Source organism: Mangifera indica, chromosome 8, assembly GCF_011075055.1.
Source record: "Mangifera indica cultivar Alphonso chromosome 8, CATAS_Mindica_2.1, whole genome shotgun sequence".
Taxonomy (NCBI): domain Eukaryota; kingdom Viridiplantae; phylum Streptophyta; class Magnoliopsida; order Sapindales; family Anacardiaceae; genus Mangifera; species Mangifera indica.
Window position 1 is genome coordinate 9599302 of NC_058144.1, and position 26887 is coordinate 9626188.

Here is a 26887-nt window from a genome sequence, read left to right on the forward strand (position 1 = left end):
GCAGTTACTGCACTCCAGATAACATCTTTATAACTTATCCCTTCAGTTGTCTATATAATTCTATAAGGTTAGCCCTGACGAAAATGCTATTGTCAAAGCTGATTGCAAAATCATTTCTGATTGCAAAATCATGAAGGCAGAAAGCTTGCTCAAGTAACTCCCAATTCTGAACAGGATGCAAGAATCTTCACCATTGCAATAGCATCAGGTTTTGTATCATCTAATAGTGTGTTGCCAAAGACTTTCATTGACTTGTAAGCTCTTCCATTTATAGCATACCCACCAAATTAAACAACCCAGGAGACCACATCTTTCTTTGGCGCCTACTAAAACATCAACAGTAGTCAGTTCATGAATCTTATTGCCCTCTTCGAAATTATAAGCCCTTGCTGCCCTGACCTGCATATATTTGTAAAGCACTAATAACCGTAACTGCATTGGGTTCATATCTCTTCTCAATCGTATCATTGAAAAATATATAAGGTTTTAACGGAAATACTCATGAAGTCAAATCATTGATTTGAACTATAAATTTAAATTAAATTATTTTTTATTTGAATTAAACTTGTGTCATCCTTAATTTTAGTTTAATAAATTCAAATTGAATTCAAGTTAGATTATTTTCTATTCTAATCAAATGTGTTAAGAGGTGTTTGGACTCCCCTTGATCCATATCCAACCCTAAAGAGGCCGACAAGCACCCAATTGTTGTTAAGCTTGAATGTTTTTTTTTTTTTCTCTAGATTTAATTGACCTCTCTTATACAAAATTATGTCACTATATTACTTATGTAGTAAAAAAGTGAAAAACTTGAGTGTAAAAAATTGTGGATAAGATGAAAAGGAAAAAGACAGTAGAGGATCATGATTCATGAATCATCATCAAAATTTGACTGAGGTTAATTTTACGTTAAGATAATGTCTTCTATAGCTGCGAAAGCAAAGCACATTGATTCCACACTGAATTTCATCCATTAAATTTCAATTTTTTAAGTCCTTTGATTCTAATTCAAGCAAAGTTACTTGGCAACTGAATTCTACTTTATGATTTTAATTGAATTTAGTGGTGCGTTCATGTGAATTGATGAATCCTTAAGAGAATCTCCCCAATGATAACTTACCATAAAGCTGAAAAAATTTAAAAACAAAATCCCTGCATATTGTTAATCCTAATCCTACCAAAAGCTGACGAAGTTTGCCTTCTATAAAAGGAAAGTTAAAGATACAATGTTCTGATGAGGGAGCAATCTTTACTGTGTTTTTTGTAATATTCAAGAGAAAAAGGGGAATACCCGGTTGCTTCTAACTGAAACAATGGATACCCAATAAAGTTTTAAGTCACTTCTTCAAGAAACCCATATTCATTATTTATGTCATCGTTTTGTAACTCTGATTTTACTGTCCACAAATTTGGAGTTGAACGTTCCATGGAGGACTTACTTGCGGATAGTGTTTTCAATGGTGACAGAGAGGCTCAGATTCAAGCTGCTTCTCAGTTTGGTAAGTTAAGCAGCAAACAGAAGCAGAAACTGGTTGACAGAGGCGTCATAGTTCCGCTGGTTTCAATGCTTCATTCACAGGATTATGAAGCCATTGAAGCTGCATTGTTATCTCTACTTAGTCTTGCATTTGGCAGTGAACGGTTAGTTCTCCATTTTATGATAATCCTTTTTTCGATAGAGTTGTTCAAATTTGGTGTCATTGTATACATTGTTTCGATTGATTTTTGCTGATTTTACAGGAACAAGGTCCGGATTGTAAAATCTGGAGTTGTGCCAGTGTTGTTGGAGCTCCTTCAATGCCAAAGCTTGGTGCTGATTGAACTTACAGTTGCAGCTATGTTGATTCTTTCTTCTTGTGTGGCAAACAAGTTGGCAATTGCATCTTCCGGGGCAATTCAACTTCTTGTTGAAATCTTGAGAGGAAACATTGATAATAACAACGGTCGCATTAGCATACAAGCTAAGATTGATGCTATTGCCACTCTCCATAACCTCTCAACGTGCCCTCATCTTATCCCATCAGTTGCCTCTTCTGGTGTCATATATCCCTTGCTTCAGATAATCCAAGCTTCTGAGAAATCATCAGAGTTCACGGAGAAGGCGATTGCGTTGCTTGAGAACATTGTTTCACTGTCAGAAAATGCACTTCAAGAGATTGCTGCCACTGGCTGCGCAATTCGGGCCTTTGTTGAGGTTATTGAAGAGGGGTCTATGCAATGCAAGGAGCATGCAGTGTCAATCCTGCTAATGATATGCCAGAGCTGCAGAGACCAATACCGAGGCTCAATCTTGAGGGAAGGGGTAATGCCTGGGCTGCTGCAGTTGAATGTGGATGGAACTTGGAGGGCGAAAAACATGGCAAGAGAATTGTTGCTACTTCTCAGAGATTGCTCGGATTATGAGTCAAGAGGTGAACAATCAAAGCATGAGCTCATGGAGCAGATTATGCAGGAGATAGATACCGAAGGAGAGAGGGTTGGTGAAACAACCCTCAGACTGGTTGAAGAAATGATTGCAAAACTCAGTACCAGATAATTGTTGCTTAAAATTACAGAGTTTTGACCAATGTGTAACATAATATGTCAGTTGTTCTGTGGGTCTGGACTTGTGTAAGTAAAGATTTGGTTTGCATCGCTTTTGCATACTTTTTTTTGGGTAATTAGGAAACTTTATTTGAGTTGGATCTCCCTTTCGCATACTATTAGGTCTGTAAATTTTAGATTCGTAAAAACATTCTAAATGGTGCGGCAACCAAAGAAGCAGAGAAATGGGCTCGTGCTTTAGAGCCTGCTAAAAGTAGGTGATTCATGTTCATCCAATAACAACAAAATGTATATGTACCATTCTCCTAAATCAATGGGATTTTAACCATAGCTTATCTGCCAACAGGAAATGAGGATTCACATAAAGCCATAAAAATTTTTGAAAAACGCTCAACTCGAATCCCGGAAATAGAAATCAGGTAAACAAGATAATTAATTTACCTTGATTTTGCTGTTGAAGTTTGGGAGGCCTACACCTTTGAGTCCTTGAGAGCCCCTGTAGGTTTTCCCAGGGCTCTGAAAAGAGAGACTGGTATCAAATAACAAATTCAAAATCCTTCAACATAGGGCTCGAGAGAAACCATACCTTTCAACAAGTTGTTTTGCCTAGGTTCATTTGACAAACAAAAATGTGTACTAGCACTTACTGGCTTCAGCAATTGGCTTAAAGAAACCAAATTTATTGCTACTCCAAATAACAAACACAATTCAGACAGGTAATTAAAGTACGTATGAATCATAATATCTGTAATTTCCCATTATTCAACTACAAGAAGGGACTTGGATTAACAGAAGCATAAGCAAGGTATCCTTCAGCTGCAATTCTAAAGAAGAACTCATCACCATAAGCCTTGATATGTCAAACCTTAGGTCTATTGACCTGCCCAACAATCAGTGTATCAAGTTAAGAGTTTGATTTTGATACGATACCGATGGGTTTTGAACCATGCTCTCACACTTGGGGATTCCATTCCTTCACCAAACTTATCATCCATCATCTTTATCTATTCATGAACTTTTTGTGCTAGACTCTTATGGTCAAGTTTCTGTGTATGGGACAAATTTGAGTTGTTGCTGCACACAAGTTACCAATAAATTGTTGTGGCAAAGGTGGATTGATTCTCTTTCTCAGATTCATAGAAATTAATGCTGCCAAATGTGTAGGGCTAAATTCATTTGTTCCTCTAACCGCAGCAGCCCTCACACCACTCAACATAAGCATTGTCACAGCCTCAAACCTCGTTGGACGGTCCATGCCTTCCATTTCTAAGTTCTTCTCTTAAAGAAGCAATTTTTGAAGCATCTAAACAAACCTTTTGCAATAGCTTCTGTGCAGGACCAATGTTTTTCAAAAACACTCTTGGTTATGCCTGACACATCTTGTGGAGGGAAGACTGAAGTGCAATCCAATATCACATCTTTATTATTAAGGAACAACAAGAAGCAACTGCAGCCCAGTCTTTAACAAAGGTTGCTGCAGCTGTTGCTCTGCAATAACATGACTAAAACAAACACAAATGGCCACCCTACAACAGCCAAAATAACTAAACTGAAAAACCACTAAAGTACTTTAACTTTTTTTTAGTATGCGAGGTAGTAGCTTCTCTAGCAAGTCTATCTCCAATTGTTTAAGCACCTCAGACATGTTCCCTGCTACTTGAGCCTCAATAAATGTGACACCAGTGTTGGTAATCCCACATTGGTTGGGAAACAAATTGGGTATAGATATAAAAGTGTGACCTCTTAGTTTAGTTTTTAGGGTGTTTGAAGGTAGAAATTTTGATAATATTTCTGTTTCCTGCTGAGTAAAAGAAAATGAAAGGGAAGTGCACTTCAGAAGTAACTAATTGGCAGACAAATTTGATGAGCCCTTTGGTGGTCAGGCGTTGGCAAAGATGGCTTGATGATTTCTTTAGAAATGATTTGGGTTTCCATTTGCATATGCAACTTGCAGACATGTTGAACTAAATTTTCTTTGTTGACTTGCTTGATGCTCGATTCAAAAAGTTTTTATATTATGATAATTATTATAAAAATGTGAAGACTTGATCAAATCAAATCAAATAACTTAGGCCAATCACATCAAAGGTGATGATAGATCAACAATGTTAGTCATTTGCAATTTTAATAGTGAAGTTAAACCCTTTATCATACATAGAAGACCCTTTAAACTTCATGTTTAATAAAGGAAAAATAAGTAATGAAATGTTTAGTAATACATAATCATTTGACAATCTTTGATAACCTCATTCCAATATTTACCTGGTCTTATTTAGATTTTCAACCATATCAGTATAAAAATCAAGCCATATGAGAAAGAAAGCCCATCTGTCTTAACTGTTCATGTAAAAAGATCAAATGTAATTTTCAAGTGACATTTAGAGTTGAATATTTTTCAACTTGAGGCATTTTATTCTAATTGATCTCCTATGAAAGTATGAAGCAGATCACACCCATGTACAAGTTACAGAGAAACAAACAGAGAGTGAAAACACCCAGAAACACACTGTGAATCTGTGATTCCAAAACTTAACCATTCATAAAACATTTGCCATTATTCAAATCTCAAAAGGGACTTGGACTAACAGAAGAATAAGCAAGGATGCCAGGATCCTGCTCAAATTTGGCCATGTCTTCCTTGGGCAATCCCATCCATACTTCTATTCCTTCACCATCACTAGTGTCCACGAGCATGGCAACTTTATCATCTCTCACAATAGTGGCTATCCATTTAGGCTTTCCCCAGCCAAAATCAGCTTCATAAAATGGAAGTTTACACCAACTACTATTCCAAAATATTCTATTCTTAGATAACCCTTCAACTGCATTCTTCAAGAAATTTAAGAACTCACCACCTCCATAAACATTCCTCACAAACTGATCATCCACCATCCTTATTGATTCGTGAATCATTTTCGCTAAACTCTTATGGTCAATTCTCTCATTCATTGGACACATTAATGTTGTTGTTGTGCAAATGTTACCAACACATTCTTCTGGCAAAGGTGGATTCATTCTCTTTCTCAGATTCACAGGAAATGAAGCTGCCAAAATTGTAGAACTAAACTCATTTGTTTCTCTGGCTGCAGCAGCTATCACAGCACTCAAAATAAGTGTTGACACAGCCTCAACCCGCGTTGGACGATCCAAACCTGCTACATTGCCAATTTCTTCTCTCAAAGCAGCAATCTTAGCAGCATCAAACACAAACCTTTTCGTTTTAATTTCTACATATGAAACACATCTTTCGCAAACACTGTCGGTTAACCCTAACACATCTTGCGGAGGGAAGATTGAGGTGCAATCAAATATTACATCTTTAATATCAATGGAACGACAAGAAGCAAGTGCAGCCCAGTTTTTAACAAAGTTTGCAGCAGCTGTTGCATCAGCAATAAAATGACTAAAACAAACACCAATGGCCATTCCACCACAGTCAAAATAACTCACCTGAACAACCACCAGAGTACTCAACTTTTCATCCGCTTTGAATGGTAGCAGCTGCTCTAGCAAATCCATCTCAGGTTCTTTAAGCACCTCCGACATGTTCCCAGCTACTTGAGCTTCAATGAATGTGACACCAGAATCATCACAATCAATAAAAGAACCATCTTTCAGTCTTCCTGCAAAAGGGTAGTAATAAGTCAACGTTTGCGAGAGGGAGAGTTTGAGTTCAATAGAAGTTTTGCTGGGATCTTTAGTTGCTGCCGAGTAAAAGAAAATGAAGGGGAAATGGACATGGGGAGGAACCAATTGTTCCAGAAGGCAAAGTTTATGGGTTCTTAACTGGTTTGGTGTTGGAGAAGATGGCTTGATGATTTCTCCAGAAAGGATTCGGATTTCCATTTTTGCATAATGTTACTTGCTAGAAAATTGAGCAAAGCTTTTAATGGATTTTGCTTCAAGAAGTTCAGACCATTATTGGAGATTTCAACACTTGAATGAAGGGACCATATCAAGTCAAATGGAATTACTTCAACACTAAGTGCTTTAGAGGTTAATCAATCTTTCAATCCAATGTTTAGTGATTGGCCCAATACCGAGCAAAGGTTATAAAATTAATGTTTATTCAGATTATTAAGAAATAATCATTTAATAATAGTCCCACAATTGCTTCCACCCACAATATTAAATTTTGAGTCTGATATTTACCTAATCTTACATTATTGTCAACCCTATTAACAAAAAAAAAAATGAAGCATCATGCGCCAACGTCTCTCCAATGTTTAAACGTTTCTTTCGTGTATTTACTGGTGCAGGTTGGGTAATTAAAAAAGTTACAAGAAGTTTTTTATGTGACTGCAAGATCGTCCTTAAAAGAGGAAGCAACTATTAGGGCTGTAAACAAGCCAAGCCAAGTCCAAACAGAACTCAACTTGTTTTTGGCTTGTTTTGGATTGATCGAGACTTGGGTTTGTTGAGTTTGCTCAATTACATGTTCGTGTTTGATTCGTTTAGTAATCTTACTATTCATGATCGGTTTGTATCAGCTTAGGTTCGTGTGTATAACTCAATTTTACACAAGATATTTGTCTTAGTTTGGTTATCAAGCTCGGCTTTACGCTTGTTTTAAATTTTGAATTATTCAAATATACAATAATTTATATCATATACAACTTGATTAAAACATTTTTTCATTTAAGTGAGCCTTCACTCAACTCATGCTTAGGTTGGAGTTCATAATAATTTTTCTCTTAAAACTCAAGCTCGCATTCGTGCTCGTATTTGTTTAGGACAAACTTGACTCACACTTATTTTAAATCCAAACAAACTCACTTCAAATCCATGATTATGATACATTTGATCCAAATAATATTTTATTATCAAAAATAAAATATTAAATATAAATAATAACAAAATTTTAAGATATTATTTTACTTAAAATACCGTTACTACTTTATATCTCCTACAAAAAGGACCAGATGTTAGTGGGTAATATGTGATTTGACAAGATCACAACCATATCAAGAACCAAATAAGTTCACCTTTATATCATCTACATGAACCAAACAAGAAGATCAAATTAGATTTGATAATCTTGTGGGAATACACAAGTCTCAAATTGCAAGAAAAATGAAGATAAAATGGTATATAGAGAATGAGATTCTAAGTTAGAATGGTTTAAATCATTTTAACAACTGAAACCCAAATATGTTAAAACCCATAATTAATATGTGACTTATATTTCTAGCAAATGTTTTTGTAAAAAAATTAACAACCAATGCAATTTAATTCTAAAATCTTCCACAATACATGATAAATAGTGTTAAATTCCTGCAATCACCATCTATATATCAGAATCACCCTAGCTAGCAGTAGTTTTACATAAATAAACAATAACAAAGCTAAAATCAAAAAGAAAAAAACTAGCAAAGTTGTTGCAACAGTACATAGCAGAATATTCTGAACAGGCATTATTATGATAAATCCCCGTGTAAAAATGTACCATTTGCCAAAAGTCTATTGAAACAACATTCTAATTTATGAAGCAATCAACAAGTGAAGGGATGGAGTCATGTTCCATCCTTGAACCTTCTAAAAGTAGCTTATGCATGTCCACCCAATAGCATATATTGTAAAATTCTCCTCAGGAAAAGGTGATTTGGGGGATTATTTCATCAAAACTATTGTAGTTGCCTACACAATATATGGATTCGCACACCCACATGAAAACGGTTCTAAATGGATTACGTGGCATTTTTCAGCCTGACCTTCTATAAGCACTATAAGCAATTGCAACAGTTGCAACCGCCCCAACCACAGCTGCAGCTGTAAGGACATCCCTTTGCTCTAATGATTCTATCCAACTTGAAAATTTGCTTGGAGCCTTAGTTTGTGCCCCTTTCTCGTCCACACCTCCTTCCCTGCAGCATGAAGAGCCATTGGCACCCTGGCAACAACCACCCACTATTTCCTTGACTTGACTGTTGCTATCATGTTTTTTGCTTTTCTTCCCATCTTTACTGTTTGGAAGCTTCTGTTCTTCTACTTTCTGACCTTCTTCCTTAGATGCTCCCATTTGGCCTCTGCGGATGATTATTGATTTCCAATTACAATATTGCATTGAATCATGCCAAAGATATAAACTAATAAAAACTTAAGCAGAAACAATCTTTCAATTCCGTGCATACGAAACATAACTTATGGAAGGATGCCTTCATGAAGTAAATTCACCAAATAAATTCTATGGAATTAAATGAAAATCCGAAGCCTTAGATGCCACATCTAACTCAAGCATATAACCTTTTCAGGTTAGTCATAATGACTACCAAGACCAAAAAGCAAAAGTGTAAAAAAGTTCTACTTCATGGAAACAGAATAAAGCCATGTCCACTTGTAGTTCAGTCATATGATAAGTAGGCACCAATAATAATTATTGGTGCTATATTATATGTTCTGGCATAAACATCAAAATAATTATTTACTTGTGGCCTCTTAACATCAAAACACACAAGCATTTAAAGAGAAGGTGAAATACGCATTTCTTTTTATTTTAGCGTCTTTACACACTTATATCCTTTAGAATATCAACCCGTCTATTAGTGCAATATTATATCAATAATAATTATTTACTTATTAACAAATACATCAAATTATACCCACCACAGAAATAAAATATGTTTCACCAGTTAAAAGTAATTTACAAATTGAGCACCCCACTCTGTAATAAGTTCATGGAAACTAAAATTATTAGCAAATCCAAAAAAGATTTCACGAAAACAATAAGACAAACCTCCAAAGGCGTTCTATTATTTCTCCCTTTGCAATATGTTGATCAAGCATTGAAGGCACATCATCAGGAGTAACATAGCCATACCTACAATCACACACCAAAAACTATTTAGAGCCGAAAGCAACCCATTTATATTGAATTTCCTACTCCAGTAGATTATGATAAGTAGACAGTAGGGTTTAGATCTTACCAATGACCCATAATTTTCCCTTCTGAATCAGGACTGTAAATGATCAAGTTTCCAGCATACTTGTGGCCTCCAATATGAGAGCATGGACTGACAAAGATCTGACCCTTCAGTCCTCGCGACTCAATCTCCTCATTAAGCTTTTCAATAAGAGCTGGGCCACAAACACCACATCTCTTATCTCGACTACCATGGGCACAAACAAACACATATGATCCAGTCAATGTCTCCTGCACTCCAGAAGTCCATGGCTTCCCATTCACAAGAACATCATCAACAAAGCTTTCTACATCTTCGTCCTTCAAACCCCTTCACCAGCATTCCATCAAAATTTCAGAATCATCAAACCTATTTCAAGTTATAACTACATAACAGTTTCAAGAAAGAAGATTCTAATAAACTAAAATCAAATTTAAATAAACAGTAACTTACTTGTATTTGATCATTTCGAGGAAAATCAACACATCTCCATCACTCCCTTCGCCGCCTCCACATATCGTAACCTTTGTCTATAAAATAGAAGCAATTCAAATCAATCAATTCACAAATTAAAAAAAAAAAACTAAAAAGACGAAAGCAACACCTAAGTAAGACAACCAAGGAACCTTAACGGTGATGTCGTTTTTACGAGCTTTGATGGCGGAGGAAAGCAGTTTAGGGAGGGGATCGACTTCAGACTCCTCGACACGTGGCAGCCACGAATCAGGTCCTTTGTAAGAGAGAAACACGTGGCGGTCGTAGGAATCCACGGTTCCCGCCAAGTTGGCCTTGTACATTTCCCCCCGCGAGAACCCGAACTTCGCATCATCTTCGCTGGAGATCGTTGACATGTTACTCACAGCGCTCGTCTTCTGAACTCGGACTCTGAGCCGTGGACCCGGGCACGGATTCAGGCGAACAGAGTAGTAACAAAGAGAAACAGGCGGCTTCCTCGGAGAAAAATGAAGAAAAATGTGATGAGCGGCAGATATGAGAGTGCGCGTTGGGTGTACAATGCGCATACGAAGTTGCAGCGGCTGTTATATTTTCTGTCAGTGTGCTTCTGGGAAAATGACAACGGGCTTGGATAAAGAGTGGCGGCACGCGCCTGCGTGAGGTCGTGGGACGGATTAGGTCAAATTGTTGCAGGTAAAAATTCGGATAAAAGTTGTAAGATTCACGTGCATAATAAAATAATCAAAATATTTACATAATTTTTCCTCCTTCAACATTAATAAGTGTTATAATTAATAAATCAATATTAATTAAAATAATTAAATTTGAGATCCATTCAGGAGAAAAATCAATAACTCAACTCTTATATAATATAATTAATTAAATTAAATATAAATTTAAACTTTATTTCTAATAATTAATAAAATTTTAAACTAAACCCTAATTTTCTTTTAAAATATCCACACTCTAATTAAAAAAATTAAAGAGTAATATTATACATATTTATTTTAAATATATAAATAGATATATATTATTATATAATTAAATATTATTTTTCTTTAATTTTTAATTACTTAATTATATAATAATATATATTAAAATATATATATTTATATTTTAAAAATAAATACACATAATTTTATTAAAAATTAAATAAGAAGAATTGTAATATTAGCATAAGTCCTGTCCTAAAATTTGGAAATTAATTAATAAAATAATTGTATTACTTTATAAAAGTGTTTTTTGGTTTAATATAATATAATATATTTTAATTGAAAAATAGATTAAAAAGGTTAAAAGTGGATTGAGAATGATTTAAATTTGTGTGAAACTCAGCCCTAATTATTATTATGTGGATATAAAAATAGAAATTTGATTATTATATGGGGCGTCAACGAGCCCCACGTGAAGTGGCGACATTTATCCTCGTGCTTCAGAGGCAATCCAAAAGCAATTGCATGAATTCAATCTTGGTTAGGGCACAGGATTATTTCCCACCCAAGTTTTAGTCAATTTTAGAATTATATTTCCGGTAATTTAAAAATATAAATATTTGTTTTTAATTTAATTATTTTTAAATTTTTTATTAGAAACAAATATAAAATTATTATGTTATTATTAATATTAAAAAATATATAATTAATTATATTTTTTTATAAATTTTAAAAATATATAATTTTATTATTGTCTAAAGTTTTTTAATTTTAAAAATAATATTTTCCTCTCAAAACTTAAGATTTATTTTTAATAGCTCTCCGACGATCATTTTTTGTCATTAGTGACTTTCCTCTTTATTTATATATAAAATTATATATATTTTATGTGTATATAATTTTATACAAATTATTATATTCAAATTTAAGATCAAATTGAGTTTTTGTCAAAAAATAAATTCGTTTTTGTGAATGAATTAAATTTGAACTTGTTACGGTACTTAAATTCGAATAGATTGAATTTAATATTAATATTTTTAGTTAAATTTGAATTTGAATTTATAGATATTAGGTTAATTTTAAACAGTTTACAGTTCATTTCAGTCACAATCAAATTAGTCCTATCCAGATTGGTAAGCACAGCGACAATAATTGACCACGGGGGCAAAAAAGCTCTTGAAAGAAATAGAATTAATTGAGAAAGGGAAGTGGGATAGGAAAAGACTATGAATTATTGATTTTGGCCCCTTTCAAGTAGCAATTTCTATAAGGAAGAATTGCCAGGTCAGCAATTAATATTTAATCTTTTTCTTAAAAAAAAAATCATTTAAAAGTAAAATAGGCCAAACGACATAATTCCAAACTATCGAAAATTTAAACTTTTTACTCATAGATTGATAAAATTTAAAAGTAATAGAATTATATAATCGTAAAGGTAAAATTATTGTTTAACTAATAATATATTTAAAATAATAAAATTTTATCTATTTTTTTATAAAGTTAGAAAACTACCAATTTTTTTTTTCAGAATTAAACTTTCAAAACTTACATTTTCCCTTTTAACGTTTACGGTTTAGGATTTTTCTCTTTTTCATATTCTTGCGTTAGAACTGGCAACTTAGCTCTCCCTCTCTTTTTTTGTCGCATCTCCGACATGTTTCTCTTACAGTGATTTGTCTTTATCTGAGGGCGCATAAGAGTTACTGTGGGGGAAACATAGTGGAGATACACTGGAAAAGGGGAAAGGAGAAATCTTAGGAGAAAAACATAAGATTTTAAAATTTAATTTTAGAGAAAAATTATTAGTTTTATAAATTTAAGAAAGAAATATATAATATTTTATTATTTTTAATATATTACTAATTAAATGATGAATTTATTTTTGAAATTAATTATTTTTGTTAGTTTTAATAATTTATGAGTATAAATTTAGATTTTTAATAATTAACGAATAAAATATTAGATTTGTATTAAACTTTTGATAGAAAATCGTCATTTAACTAATAAATTAATTAAAATTATAGGTCAATTCCCAACTTAAAGTTATTAAGATTAATCTTAAAGTGAAAAATATTAAAGAAAAAAATGATGAATCGAAACACTAGTGTAACAATATTTATATCAATAAATCCTTAAATTAATATTGAATTAAAATTTTAATTAAAATTTAATTTATTTAAGCCGGATTATAAAGTCAAATTCCACTCTGTTTAAAATGAGGTTGTGAAGGCAACAAAAGGGCCAGACGGATGGCATGGGAAGCGCGTGATGATGAAGTGGATTGATGTCATACTTGCTTTGAAAATCTGCCATCGATTTTACCTTTCTCCAGCCCACTGATCCTCTAATTTTTCCACCTATCATTTTTACCATAAACTTTTTCTTTTATTACATTATAATACAAATAGTCCATTCTACTATAAATTTTCATAAGATAACGCCTGCAATCTCACGGCCAATGATTCAAAAATTCTATTCATAATGTCTTCTGTAAAAATAGAAATAATAAACCAATTAAAGGAAAGGGGTTTTCATGACATTAGGGTTTAGGGTTTCCTTTTATTACATTCAAGGAAAAAGGGTTTAATTCAAAGTTACCCAGTTAGTTATATAATGAGAGATATTAAGTATATATTTGTTTATATATTTAAAGTAGTTGTACATAGTTTTATTGATAAGAATTAGAATTCCAAATGGGAATATTTTCAAGTGAAGTTAAGAATCAGTGTCTGGAAATCATGCATATTTTTCTTCATCAATTATCATACTTTATATTCAAAATTGAGAATATTATATTATGCATTTGAATATGCAGGACGATACATGGATTCTCTTTCAACACTAAAACTATACTACTTCTAGTAAGTAAAGATTTAAAGATGGTACAAGGTTTACAGGAAGGAAGAACAACAATTTCATTTCATTTCATTATTCATATTCATATTCATATTCATTTCAATGCATTTCCATTTCCTCAGAGATGAGCTGTTTATCATGTTTTCCAAAGGAACAGTTATATGTGCTTTTATCACAGGAACTACAAATCAGCATTGCCTTTCAATGGAAAAGGAACCATTGAAGCATGATAGGAATCGGGTGATTGAAGAATTCTAGCTAAAATACAGGAAACAATAGGGAAAAAAAATCAGAAGAAATCAATCTCTAAATAATTACCTGAAGATTTCACATCTACACCTGGCACCTTGTCGCTTGGTTGTGCTTTTGGCACATTGGTTCTCGCAGGAGTATCCAGCGTGACTGGTTTTGGCACCTCTGGTGGATTTGCACAACGAATGAGTGCCCAATTCACACTTTGAAAAAATGGATGTCGTTTTACTTCCGTAGCCCCACGTCTATAAGCAACACGATGCTGTGGTTCTTTTACAAGTAAACCTCTGATCAAGTCCCGAGCAGCAAAGCTCACATTAGGCGACTCAGGAAATCTTAATGGCTGGCCAACCACATTAAAAAGAGTAGCACGGTTCCCAGCCCCCTTGAAAGGAGTTTTACCAAATAAAAGCTCATAAAGAAAGATCCCAAATGTCCACCAATCAACAGCGCTTCCGTGGCCTTCACCTTTAATTATTTCAGGCGCCAAGTATTCATGTGTACCAACAAAAGACATAGATCGGGCATTTGTGGGTTCAGCAATGAGCTCAGGGAGAGGGCTCACTTGATTTTGAATTTCAGTCTTTGGTTTGGCCTTTTTTTCTTTCTTGTTCTTGCCCGAAAAGAATCGAGGCGCAAAACATGCAGGTTGGATGCAATCTGGTTGCATTACACAAGTTGGTTCAATGCAAGCAGGTTGAGCACAGTATGCTGAATTCTTTGACTCCAATGCGGAGTTTGAGGATTTGACTAAAGTCGGGCAGACTGCACATCTTAGAGAGAGGTCAAAATCAGAAAGCATTATATGCCCATCTTCCCTCACCAAGACATTCTCTGGCTTAAGGTCTCTATAAATGATCCCAAGCATGTGCAAATACTCCAAAGCAAGAAGAACTTCTGCCACATAAAACCTGAAGGGGGAAAGAGCGTATTAGTAAAAATAATCATAATTCAGCCTTATTATTCTCTGCATCATTTTTTATAAACTGCTGTCTTCATCTTCAAAGTTATATATTTTTTGAATTATTCATGAATATTAATCTTCTACAAGCACTACCCAAAATTTTTTAAGAGATTTAAGATCCTACCAAAATCAGTGTTAGTTTTACTTGCTGTTCAATTATAATCAAATGTTAATGACACAATAAAACAAGGTTTTAAGCCCATTATCACTTTGCCAACTTATTATCATTCTTCAATAGATAAAAAGATATAAAAAAAAGTTCTTTCAGTGGGTAAAAACAGCAAAATGATCAGAAGGAAAGCAAAATAGCAAAGCAAAGAGTGATGCTGATAAGCTTTGTTACATACTAAATAAATTTGGTAATCACGAAAGTTATTGTGCTAAGGGGAATTGAGAGCACAAACAAGTTCTATTGCAGGGGCCTAAGCTTGTTCTACATTGGCCAAACAGAAGTACATAAGTTGGGCAAAGTTGTTGCCTAGTTTTACTAGAGCAGTTCTTGACAAATATGCTAAAATTAATGGCATGCTTTGATAAAAACATGTCTAGTTAGAATGCAGTTGAAAGTTACAAAAATAAATGAATTGGCTGAAACATATTTAATGACCAGACTTAACAGTTTTAACAACTTCACTTGAGGCATATTAATTATCCTGTTAGAAAGGAATTTTACCAGTTTCTAAGCTACACTTATCTCAAAATTCAAATGTTTACTTCCCTAAAATATGAAGTTCTCATTAATTAAGCAAGAAGGAGAAAAGAATTGCCATACCTGGCTGCATGCTCTGGAAAATACTTCCCTGGCTGCCTTTGCCTGAGTGCATGTAAATCTCCCCCAGGGCAGAATTCCATCACCAAACAAGAAAATTTATCTGTCTCAAAGTGAGAATATAAAGTTGGTAGAAATGGATGATCCAGAGACTGCAGTATTTCTCTCTCAGTCTGAGCTCTAAGGAGCTTCTTCCTGCTTGCCAAGGCCGCTTTATCCATAACCTTCATGGCAAAATAGCTTTTTATGCCCATTAACTCTGATAGATATACATTGCCTATATCTCCACATCCTAATCTCCTCAATAATTTGAAGTGATTCAAACCCAAGGCCCCCTCATGTGATCTGACTGCTTGTATTGCTTCCCATCTCGTATCATTGGCCTTATGAGGTTTGTAAACAGCATTGCTTAAACTACTTGAGCTGCTTTCATCACTAACATCACTGCCAGTGCTACCTCTGCAGATGCTTGACTTCCTGCTCTCAATATAATCACAGGATTGACTCACTTCGCCAATTTCACCAGACTTTACAATGCTGCTTGCACATTCACTGACTTCTGTATTGGTGAAACTTTGTTTGGCCTCTACATACAAGGTAGAAGTGTACATACTGTTTGTAGGACTTGGACAGAAGCTTACTGCCGATTGGATTGCTAAAGGGTCCTCCAACTGTATATCAACTCCTTTACATGGGGCTGAGACAATAATTTCAGATTGAATCAATTCACTGGGGTTGCTATTCTCAGGATTATTCACCAGAAGCTTAGCACTTGATTTAGTTTCCACCAACACCCTCTTCTGAGAAGTTTCTACTGTTTTATCAAGAATATTAATTGTGCCCACATGTTCAAGCTCCCCCGTAGTCAAATCATAGAAGTGCTTTGCTGAATTAGGCGATTCTTCATGCTGTTGATCATCTTGGGCCATTTTTTTATTGATTACAGAGCCATTTACATTGCAAACCGACTTTGAGCCAAGATTGTTAGCGGATGCATAGGTTGTGGGAGAAACGCCTTCATTTCTAGATTCTTTCGGAGGAGGTTGTGAGCAGCGAGGGGCACTCGATGTGGAAGGATGTTTGCTGCTTACTGAAGATTGCAAATTTTGGGTCTTTGATGAAGAGATAGCACCATTAGCAAGTGACTCCATTGAGCAACTCAACACCAGTCACCAGCTCTGCACAGCAGAAATCCAACCAAGCACATAGATGATAAGTGATAAGGCCAACGCTTATGTCATTATTTACAAATATTAAAACTTGCTAAAAATAAAACATTAATGGAAAGAAGTACTGCAAATTTAAATTTACAATAACAAAGCTATTTGCCGCAAAATAAGTCAGAAGGAAAATTCAAACAAGACAAAATGCAACAAGAATCCATATAATTAAAGAATACACAAATATCACGGAGAAAACAAGATACTATATGGCTAAGATAACACGCGAATGAATACATAACATAAAAAAGTAATTCACAATCAAAGGAATGTCAACTAAAGATCCCCCATAATCCCATTGCTTCCTCCATTACAATTAAGCAACAAAAATGAAGCTCTTTCAGAACCCAAATGCCCCGTTTTGTGGCCCAGAAAACGCAGGAAAATAAAAAGAAACTAAAAGAAAACAAAAACCCAACTTTAATTTAATTTCCCTTAACACAACTTATAAAAGCAGATAAATGAAAAAGCCGTTAAATAAAGAAAAGAAGAAAAAAAGGAGGAGAAATACCTGATCATAGAACGGATAAGAGAATGAAATGGTTCATGAAGTGGGGAGAAAAAAGTGAAATAACTTTGCGTGAACAGGCGTTGAGTTCAGATCGGATCGAAAGAAAGAAAAGACAGAGAGAGAGAGAGAGAGAGAGATAGAGAAAAGGAGAGAACGAATAATGATAGCAACAAAAAGGGAGTGAGTCTGAATTAGTTATTGTCGGTTAATGGTGAAACTAAGATCACAAAACCATTAACAGTGAAAAAAAAAAAAAAAGGAAAAGGAAATAAAGAAGACACCAAACCAACTTCCCAAGCAAAACAAGATCCTTCAAAATCAAATTAAAAAAGAAAAAGGAAATTGCTGTTAGATCACAAAACAGAGATAGAAAGAAAGAATAACGGTTTTGTTGACTTGGAACAACTCAGGCCGCCCTCAGTCAACCTTTCCCAATTATAAATAATTATTTTTTTAGGTTTTCTTCAACATTAATTTTAATCTTAATTAATTTAGAATCACATGCCATGCCCCCATTATCATATCCATACATGTCACTAATCCTCTGACCTTTTTCATGGAGGTAAAAAACAGAGGCTCTTGCATGTATCACACTTGACAATGTCATCATCGCTACACTCATAACTAAAAATTCTTGTTGATTACAACCAAATTGGATGATAATATTCTTACTAAATTAATTAGGGGAACGAAAATTCAAATGAAAAAAAAACACGAGAATTATACAGATATAATATGATAAATAGTAAAAAATCGGTTCGTAATAAAATAGTTATAAATTTTGGATATAAGAAAAATCGAAATATATATATACAAATTTAATATGACATAATATTAATAATACGTTTTTTATGGATTTTTTAGTAAAGATTTTAAATATTATATTTAAAATGTGAATTAAATAAAAATAAAAATTAACTCTGAGTTACTCCTGCTTTTATTGACTGGAATAATGTTGTCGATCTTGGATTGATTTGAATTTATTTATAATTATCATACTGACATCACGGGATGGGACACAAATTGGATTAACATTTTATTAATAATGATCAGATTAATTAAATAGTAATCACATGGGATTAAGTGAAACTACACCAACAACATTACTCCTTCCATCGCCTCCCTCACATGCGCCCACGTGAACTTGAACTTAAGCACGTGGACGGCTGTCATTTACTCATGCTATATGCTAACGCACGCCTCATTCGGTGCATCATAAAACAATGCGCTGCTCTTCCTTGGCCTCACATTGGACTGGCAGGGACACAATCGTCATTTAACAAGAAGAAAAAGCCTTTACTCCTACAAAACATGTGGGGTCTACCTGCCACGCTGGCGGGTTGAACAGGACCCGCTGGACAGAATTACGGCAAACGGTTGCTGGGTTGGGCTGTCCTTTAATTTCAATTCTTAATTTTATTTTTTAAAAATATATAATTTTTGTCGAGTTTTAATCGTAAAAAGAAGATGAATGGGAAAGATTGGGAATAGAAAGTTGTGGGACAAGACAAGGGCGTGGCATCAACCGAAAACAACATTCGTTTTCGGAGTGCGATGCATTGAATCATTCTGTTTCTCTCCAAACCATCCCTCATTCATGCAGTCGATAAGAGTAGATTCAAACCAAATTAAATTTAAATTCGTTTGAGCTCAAACTTAGTGCAACTTAATAATAATATAACTCGAGTTTGAGCTCAAACTCGTCGAGCTCATTATGCTTGAGCTTAAACTCGATTCGAATTCAACTTAATTCATTTCAAATTTGAGTATTCGTTATTAAAACGACATCGTTTTAATATATATTAATCAAAATAATATCGTTTTATATCAAAAATTTTAATTTACAAACTTTGACAATTAAACTCGAGCTCACTCGAGCTAACTTAGGGCTGACTCATTCGAATCAAGTTTGAGCTCAAACTCGATCAGACTCGATTCGAATCTAACTCTAGGCATGGGTATATAATTATTTACCACCACATAGATATTTTTGATACCAAACCGAATATTACTCTAGTGTAAGGATTGGCTCGTTCCGACTAATAGTTGAATTAATTAACCAATAGTTTAACAGTTCATTGTTAAAAAATTTTTTTAAATAATTTTATATAATTTATCATTAAATATATAATCTAAATTTTTTTAATATCAAAATAAACTTATTTATATATTATGTATACTCAAAATTTATACATAAAATCTTGAGTTTAATGTGACTAACAAACACAGTTTTTACCGGATTCAATTGATTAGTTCAAACAATTCAGTCCGATCTAACTATAACAACGGTTTTTAAGCAAACCGAAATCGTGTTGGCTGATGGGTGACGATTCAACTAGCCGGACACGCTGATCCAACCCAGTTTTCAAAACCATGACCCCAACATGTGTCTGCTTGTGCTCAAGACCACACTAAGAAAGATGCACAACATTCTTTGACAGCCCAGTCAAGTGCTACATCTCATATAAATTGAGACAGATACTAACTTCTTGTCTTCACCTATATTACAGGTACAAAGAACGAAAGATGTTGGTTTGCATGTTTTCAAGTCAAAAGGATTGGTGCCCTAAAATGATCAGGTGAGATACATAGAAGACAGTGCAATTGTGGATAAGTTTATGTCTCTTTAGCTGAGCACAGAGGCAGGAAGGGTCGGCAGGGATGACAGGTGGGTAGAGTACAGAGTTATGAGGGTATTAACTATGATGATAAGATAATTTGGACAGACAGAGATTTCAGAAATGCAATTATATCCATCAAATAAATTATTGAGAAAATGTTTTATTAGAACTATGATTTCATAATCATACTGTAGTAGGTAATGTGATGCAATTTGCTCATACCATAGTTGGATCTCCTCTTGCCTAATGAGAAAGAAGCATCCTCAGAGCCTGTTGCAGTCCAAACTACTTCATAGATTGAATGAATGTTATTTTACAGTATCAAGATTGTTCCAACAGATTTTCAAGATATAAGTTCAAGATGTATCTGCCAGTGGAAAGCACGTCAAGTCTTTTCTCACTGGGTTCATACTTCCCTTTGCGAAGCTGATACCGATGAGTCACGGCCGAGATAGTATAAGTTTGGCCTTCGATTGTCACACTCTCTCCACATTGCAAGTTCTGTTACATCAAAAAGAAATAAGATGAGATATAACAAAACAAACATACCCCAGTAAGCATATCATGTTCTGATGTTTCCACTTTGGCAAGTTAGGCTGGACCTGCCAATCCCCATGATTGAATCTACAGAGTATATTGACATGTTGGTGCTGAAAGAATTGTGAAAAGGGTCTATCAATAGTTCCTACTTTCTGAAATTCAGGTGGAAGAGCAACTAAAATTTACAACTCATTATTGAAATAGACATGATATTTCAAAGCTTCATAATTCATAACTCCTACAGGGGCCATATCTGTTTTCACATATATAAAGGTTATGTAGAAGGAACAATTTCCACAATGAAATGTTTAAAAAGGAAAGAAAGAGACCAACATATTTTAGTGACTGCATTTTATAATGTAATCTGAAAACAATAATGTTCTGTTTTTTATATATCCCAATCAATATTCTGTCTTCAATTATTTCTCCATCTTTAAGCGGATGCCTGCAGATCCAAATCATTGTCTGTGTCACCATCTCTGACACTTGGGAGCAGCTTTCTACATGCATAATGGCCTTCAACCTTAAAATTTGAAGACTACTTATATGCATTCTATTTATAAATGGTTCGTCTACATATTCTCGAACCTTTTACCTTTGTCAAATTGAAGCATGCTGATGCTTACAAAGGGAAACATGGTTATTTAGACATTGGCAACGAATCATTTTGAGGAGTTTATCTTTAAATAAATCCGAAGTAAAAAACTTTAACACAAGATACAATAGATTTAAAATTTTTTTAATGAATTATAAAATCACATGTAAAATCCAGATGGATACAGTTCATAATTCAATATCCACATCTCATAATTAAGTGGCATTGCCATTGATAAACAAACAAATAAAAACAGTGAGAAACACAAGACAAATAAATAAATATACTATAAAAATAGATTATAGGAGAGAAATTACAGAGGGGAAGCAGCGAATGCCCAGGCTCTTCGGTGGAGGTGTAATTTCGATGACTTTGTATGGATAGATGTTATGATCTCTACTTCTCTCTTTCCTTCTGCAAATCACTTGAACTGCTCGAGTCTGCTAATCAACAAACAATCAAACAACCATCCAACATCATTCAGAATAATAACTTACTATTAATCATTTTCAAAATAAGAAGAAGTGATGGAAGTTTCCCACCTTTTGATACGTGCCCAGATTTGATGCCACCAATGCCATTAATTCGGTTTTTGGGTTATCTTCTAATTTCTGTTTCGAATGGTGATTCAGAATCAGCGAGAATAGAGAAGGCAGACGAGAAAAAGTTTTTCTATGACACGTTTACATTAAATGACCCAGCAGATATTTTGAGAAGATGTGGCTCTTAGCTCTTACAGGCCAAATTCTTTCCAAGCAGTTTGTCTGCTTGTTCTTTGTCAAAGAGAAATTTTCACATTTAACAGTGGTAAAAAAGAATCTGAGAAGAATTATAGCTGTGGCAAAAGCTTTTGTCTTCTCTTCATGGCTGATCAAGATACAATTAATTCTTTTAACAGTAACCAAATATTCCAATAAACCAATACACGATGTTATTAGAGCCTTGGAATAAAGAAGGAAAGTAACCACAATTTACTTATATTGCAAAGTTACCAAAAGGCCAGCAGAAAAGAAATATTACTGTCAGTTAATCTGCAATGATCACAATTATATGACTAAACACAGATGTTTTTCTTCATATAAATATCAACATAAAGCAGCAAATTAAGTCAATTCAGTCTAAGACCTTGAGTTCTGAAATATAATGTGTCTTGAGTACTGAAATGTCATTGAACATATAGGAGACGTTTGATTTGAATAATATTTTATTATCAAAATAGAAAGATTATCTTAAAGATAAATTTCTTAAAAGAGTATTGAGTATAAATGTTTACTATGTTTGATAAAATTTGATAGATATAAATAATTATTGTGTTTAGTTAAAAATAATAAAATATTATTAATAAATTATTTTACTTAAATACCCTTGAATATAATTATTTTTTAATATTTTTTATATTAATTAAAAATAAATTTATTTTTATCTCAAAAAATTAATAAATAATAATATAATTATAATAAAATCAAGAGTACCTTGATAATCTTTAAATATCTAAGGTAAAGATGATAATCGGATTACCACCCATATTACCTGTCACGTCAGCATTGGTAATATAAGAGTACTGTAATATTTTATTACTGACAAACCAAACAAGAGAATAAAAAATAGATTACTAAGATAATCTTAAAAGACTGGAACCAAACGACCCCATAATATAATATAACAAAATCAAGTTGGTAATATAAATAATTGCAATTTCATGAATGCAGGTATTCTATTCAGACCTAGAAAGCACATCAATATTCAGATCTCCCACATCTCAAAAGTTCTGGTAAAGGGATAGGTAAATTGATCATTGGATTTTTCAGTGGTAACACAAATCCTCCTTGAATAAAATTTGGGGAGGGGCAAGAGGGGCATAGAAGTTATCATGCATTTTTTCCCCAAGTGGAAAATGCGATGAGTCAGGTGCTCGATGCTGATAACCAATACAATCCAGCATAGTGCTACACTTCATAGCCTGTAGAGTCTTAATCCAATGACCTACCTCCCGTAGGGATGATACCTACTGCTTCCTGCACCACCATATCCCCCTCTATTTCCAAAGAAAGAAACCCCGCCACTGCTTCCATAGCCACCCCCAAGGCCCACATCATAGCCACTTGGGCCATTTCCATAGCCACCACTGGCACCTGCACCGCCACCATATCCTCCATAACTCTCAATAGGGCCCCCATAATCACCAGCCAGATCATAACCTCTATTAAAGCCTCCATAGCGACCTGAGTATCCAAGGGAGGGCTCCCCCCTGTAACCACCCATACCACCACCATATCCTCCATATCCACCATATTCACCAGCACTGTATCCTCCATAAGAACCAGCTCTAATTCCATATGCCCCACCAGACCTATAGCCAGAACTTCCGCCACCACTGAACGCTCCACCTCCATATCCACCATAAGCATCCCCAAACCCACTATCATATGCTGGCTTAGAATTATTGTATCGTCTATAAGAGGGTTGAGGTGGGTTTGGTCTCTTTGGCTCTGCCTTCTTGACCTCCACCTACAATAAAAGAGAAATATAGACATATATGTTAGAAAATATAGGATTTTAACATATTTAGATTTTAACGTGCTTTAGGCTCTAATAGTTAAAATAATTTAAGTCAATTTAACTTAGATACTCATTACATTTTTATTTTTCTTTCAAATGTGGGACTTATATATTTTAACACTCCCCTCCAAGTGCAACTGGATTACTAGTTGACACTTGTCATACATATGGTGACCCACCAAAACTTGAGTCTGGCTCTTCTCACCTCAGTCCAAAAGAAGATCTAGTTCTTTTTGGATATCCCCTCTAAACTTGGGTGTGACTCTTGTTGGCTCAACTCAAAACAAGGTTTAGCTCTTCTTGGCTAACCCACAGATCCACTTGGGTTTTTTATTTGCTTTGATACAATGTTAGAAACTATGTATTTTTAATATATTTGGGTTTCAACATGATTTATACTCTAGTAGTTAAAATGATTCAAGTCAATCTAACTATGATCAATAAACTACATGTACACACTTTTGAATATACAAAGGTTATGTTATCATGTGATTGTGTGATTTTGAATTAAGGATAAAGTAATACCTAATCATATAATGATATATCATTTGTGTACTTAGGTGAAAACCCAAAAATGTGTATATATATAGTATTACTCAACTGTGATACCCATTACATTATATACCCTTTCATTTTTATTTTTCTTCCCAAAGTGAGACTTATATATTCCAACAATATACTATCATGCTTCTAGTTCATTAAACAAATAAACTAATAATGTTTCTTAACTACCTAAAGTTGTGCTCAGTAGACAAAGAAGTAGATCTACTTTCCAACTTTTTGGTAATACACAAGGTTGGGAACACATGATGTGTCTATAAGATGAAAGACAATGATATCAACAAATTCAAATTTTCCTGATAAATAATTCAACAACTAATATTTATAAGCTACTCAAGACATCCTTAGGAACTTTTGTGGAAATAGTAAGAGATACAAGTGTTTCATATGTATCTTCAGATGCAGCATAAGAGCTTTGTCAAGTTACTGTCCTGAAGCAGGCATTTTTACATGCATTGTGTTGCACAATGCAGTGGATGCTTAAATTCAAAACATAGGTGTTGACACAGACAAGTATCTGCAACTCTACATATTTGAATTTAAGCAAAAAATAAGGACACAAGCAAAAATTATCTTGAGGGGATTTACCACAGAACATGTGAGAATATGGTCAAAACATATTAACAAGCACAAACATCTTACAGGAAGTTGTATGCGCTCAACTAAATTTGCTTTAGTCAGATTCAGAGAAGAGTTTAGTGGTACTTTAAGAAGTTTTGAAAGAGATTTATTCAGAAGCATGTACAAACATTAACAACTAAGATAGGTGTTCCAATCAATACAGTGCCAACATATAATTCAAAAGTAACCATTTCATTATTTAACTCATCATATCTATCCATCCTTGTGAAGTCAATAAATGGGCCAATAGAGACATCATATTTCATAGCAAATAATAAATACAGGTTAAACAGTAGCAAACAGTATTCTCACCTGAGAGCCAGCAAGCTCAAGCTTGTTCCCCTTGGCCAAGAGATCATCAACTGCTTCTTCTGTTTCAAAAGTAATAAATCCAAAACCACGTGAACGATTGGTGGAATGATCCCGCATGATTTGGTGCTCTTGGACCTCTCCATATTGCATAAAGAAGTCTTTGAATTCATCTGACTCATTCACAAATTAATATCTCAGCATGAAAAATGCAATGAACATGCCCACTACCCCAACAAAAAAGAAAACAGATAGTCACCTTCATTCACTGTTGCTGGAATTCCACCAACAAAAATCTTCTTGGTTTTGAAATCTTTAGAACCAATAGCTCCCTTTGGTATAGTTCGCTTAATTTCCACCTTAGAAAGTCAGAAAACCACACACAATCAGGGTCAAAGCTACATGCCCAGCTTTCAATACATACATATTTAGCTAAATCCAACATAGCATAGACAATAAAATTAAACCTACTTGTTTCCCATTAATAACATGATCTTCTTGAATGACTTTATCAACCACAGAGGGATCTGCATAAGTGACAAAACCAAATCCACGAGGCTGCCCTGTTTTCCGGTCCTTCATTATCACAGAATCCGTAATTTCACCATATTTCCCAAAATGCTTGATAAATTGTGCTACAGAAAACAATCAAAACAAACCAAAAGAATTAAGAACCGAACAAGCCCTGCCAAAATCAATGCAAATACTACAAAACTAGCACATAACAACGAACTAACCTGAAGTTGTCTCCCTAGCTAAACCTCCAATAAAAATTTTTCTGCAAATTTTACATGTTCAAATAAAACCAATAAACTATCAAATTATTCACTTATAAATTCGCTTCTTTAGATGCCATAATAAAATACAATAAATCAAGACCGAATCTTTACCCACAAGAAAACAAACACAAAACGAGTAAAAACAAAAAATTCTCAAACATAAAAAAATATATACAGGTAAAACAAAGATGCGATAATTACAGAACACCCATTAAGCTAAATTCTTGCAAAGGGTTAAGTTAATTGAGAGGTATAAGCCCAGAGGAAAAAAAATTTGCTTAAGCATTAATAAGCTAGTAGAGAAAAGGGGGGAATACCCGGGGCTAGCTCCGTCGCCGGTGTGAGGGTGAGACTTGTCATCTTCAGCGTGGTCACAGGATCTATGAAGGTCGTCAGTTTCAGGGTCAAAGTTGGGTTCGTTGGCATCTGGGTCCATGGCGTGAAGGATAGAGTTCTTTTTTTTTTTTTTTTCACGTAGAAGATAAGAGAGGAGCAGAGGCGTAGCTATTGTATTTGTTTTTGTTTGAGTTTCAGTTTCGAGCCCTAAAACCCTTCTATGTCCTCATTCGGTATAAAGTTGGGAAAATGTACTATTGCCTATCTTCCAATCCCAATCCATTAACATTATGCTTCTTCCTTGCCAAGGGCTTGTGTCCTAATTACTTCATCTTTCTTTCTAATGAGACTTAGGTCAAATGACTATGCCATATCATAGATGACAATTCGGCCTATAAAAACTAAATTTTTAGCTTATTTTTGTCTAAGCAGAGTGAGAATTCCTGATAAAAGTGAGATGAGATCCTCGTAATTAAGAACAAGATAGAAATGAGAATAAATATATCTTCGATCTATTCCTTATTCAACCTGTCTTTTCTAATTCATTTTTAACCTTACTTATT

General features: G+C 34.2%; 6 protein-coding genes across 8 annotated transcripts; 1 reads left to right on the forward strand and 5 right to left on the reverse strand.

Moving 5' to 3' along the window:
- Positions 1–1306: 1306 nt before the first annotated feature.
- On the forward strand, positions 1307–2675 carry LOC123224556 (U-box domain-containing protein 41). Its single transcript, XM_044648280.1, has 2 exons — positions 1307–1641; positions 1741–2675. Exons 1-2 carry the CDS (start codon positions 1370–1372, stop codon positions 2534–2536), a joined length of 1068 nt encoding a protein of 355 aa, XP_044504215.1. The 5' UTR covers positions 1307–1369; the 3' UTR covers positions 2537–2675.
- A 2180-nt stretch (positions 2676–4855) lies between these two features.
- Positions 4856–6513, reverse strand: LOC123223048 (stemmadenine O-acetyltransferase-like). 2 transcript variants are annotated; one of them, XM_044646109.1, is made up of 2 exons: positions 6332–6510; positions 4856–6167 (listed from the first exon to the last, which is right to left on the reverse strand). In XM_044646109.1, the coding sequence occupies exons 1-2, from the start codon at positions 6396–6398 to the stop codon at positions 5110–5112; spliced, it is 1125 nt and encodes a 374-aa protein (XP_044502044.1). In that variant the 5' UTR covers positions 6399–6510; the 3' UTR covers positions 4856–5109. The 2 variants fall into 2 exon arrangements, with proteins under 2 accessions (XP_044502044.1, XP_044502043.1); XM_044646108.1 differs by having other exon boundaries at positions 4856–6513.
- A 1422-nt stretch (positions 6514–7935) lies between these two features.
- LOC123222365 (altered inheritance of mitochondria protein 32) lies at positions 7936–10486 on the reverse strand. The gene is made up of 5 exons (XM_044645086.1): positions 10070–10486; positions 9897–9973; positions 9468–9773; positions 9278–9361; positions 7936–8570 (listed from the first exon to the last, which is right to left on the reverse strand). Exons 1-5 carry the CDS (start codon positions 10463–10465, stop codon positions 8246–8248), a joined length of 1188 nt encoding a protein of 395 aa, XP_044501021.1. The 5' UTR covers positions 10466–10486; the 3' UTR covers positions 7936–8245.
- Positions 10487–13727: 3241 nt separating this feature from the next.
- Positions 13728–17817, reverse strand: LOC123223647 (protein kinase PVPK-1-like). The gene is made up of 3 exons (XM_044646918.1): positions 17404–17817; positions 15676–16850; positions 13728–14850 (listed from the first exon to the last, which is right to left on the reverse strand). The coding sequence occupies exons 2-3, from the start codon at positions 16821–16823 to the stop codon at positions 13977–13979; spliced, it is 2022 nt and encodes a 673-aa protein (XP_044502853.1). The 5' UTR covers positions 16824–16850; positions 17404–17817; the 3' UTR covers positions 13728–13976.
- Positions 17818–20155: 2338 nt separating this feature from the next.
- On the reverse strand, positions 20156–21956 carry LOC123223649. The gene is made up of 3 exons (XM_044646921.1): positions 21702–21956; positions 21477–21599; positions 20156–20525 (listed from the first exon to the last, which is right to left on the reverse strand). The coding sequence occupies exons 1-3, from the start codon at positions 21738–21740 to the stop codon at positions 20346–20348; spliced, it is 342 nt and encodes a 113-aa protein (XP_044502856.1). The 5' UTR covers positions 21741–21956; the 3' UTR covers positions 20156–20345.
- An 835-nt stretch (positions 21957–22791) lies between these two features.
- Positions 22792–26545, reverse strand: LOC123223648 (heterogeneous nuclear ribonucleoprotein 1). 2 transcript variants are annotated; one of them, XM_044646919.1, is made up of 6 exons: positions 26306–26545; positions 25947–25987; positions 25681–25844; positions 25469–25568; positions 25213–25382; positions 22792–23667 (listed from the first exon to the last, which is right to left on the reverse strand). In XM_044646919.1, the coding sequence occupies exons 1-6, from the start codon at positions 26422–26424 to the stop codon at positions 23143–23145; spliced, it is 1119 nt and encodes a 372-aa protein (XP_044502854.1). In that variant the 5' UTR covers positions 26425–26545; the 3' UTR covers positions 22792–23142. The 2 variants fall into 2 exon arrangements, with proteins under 2 accessions (XP_044502854.1, XP_044502855.1); XM_044646920.1 differs by lacking the exon at positions 25947–25987.
- Positions 26546–26887: the final 342 nt, after the last annotated feature.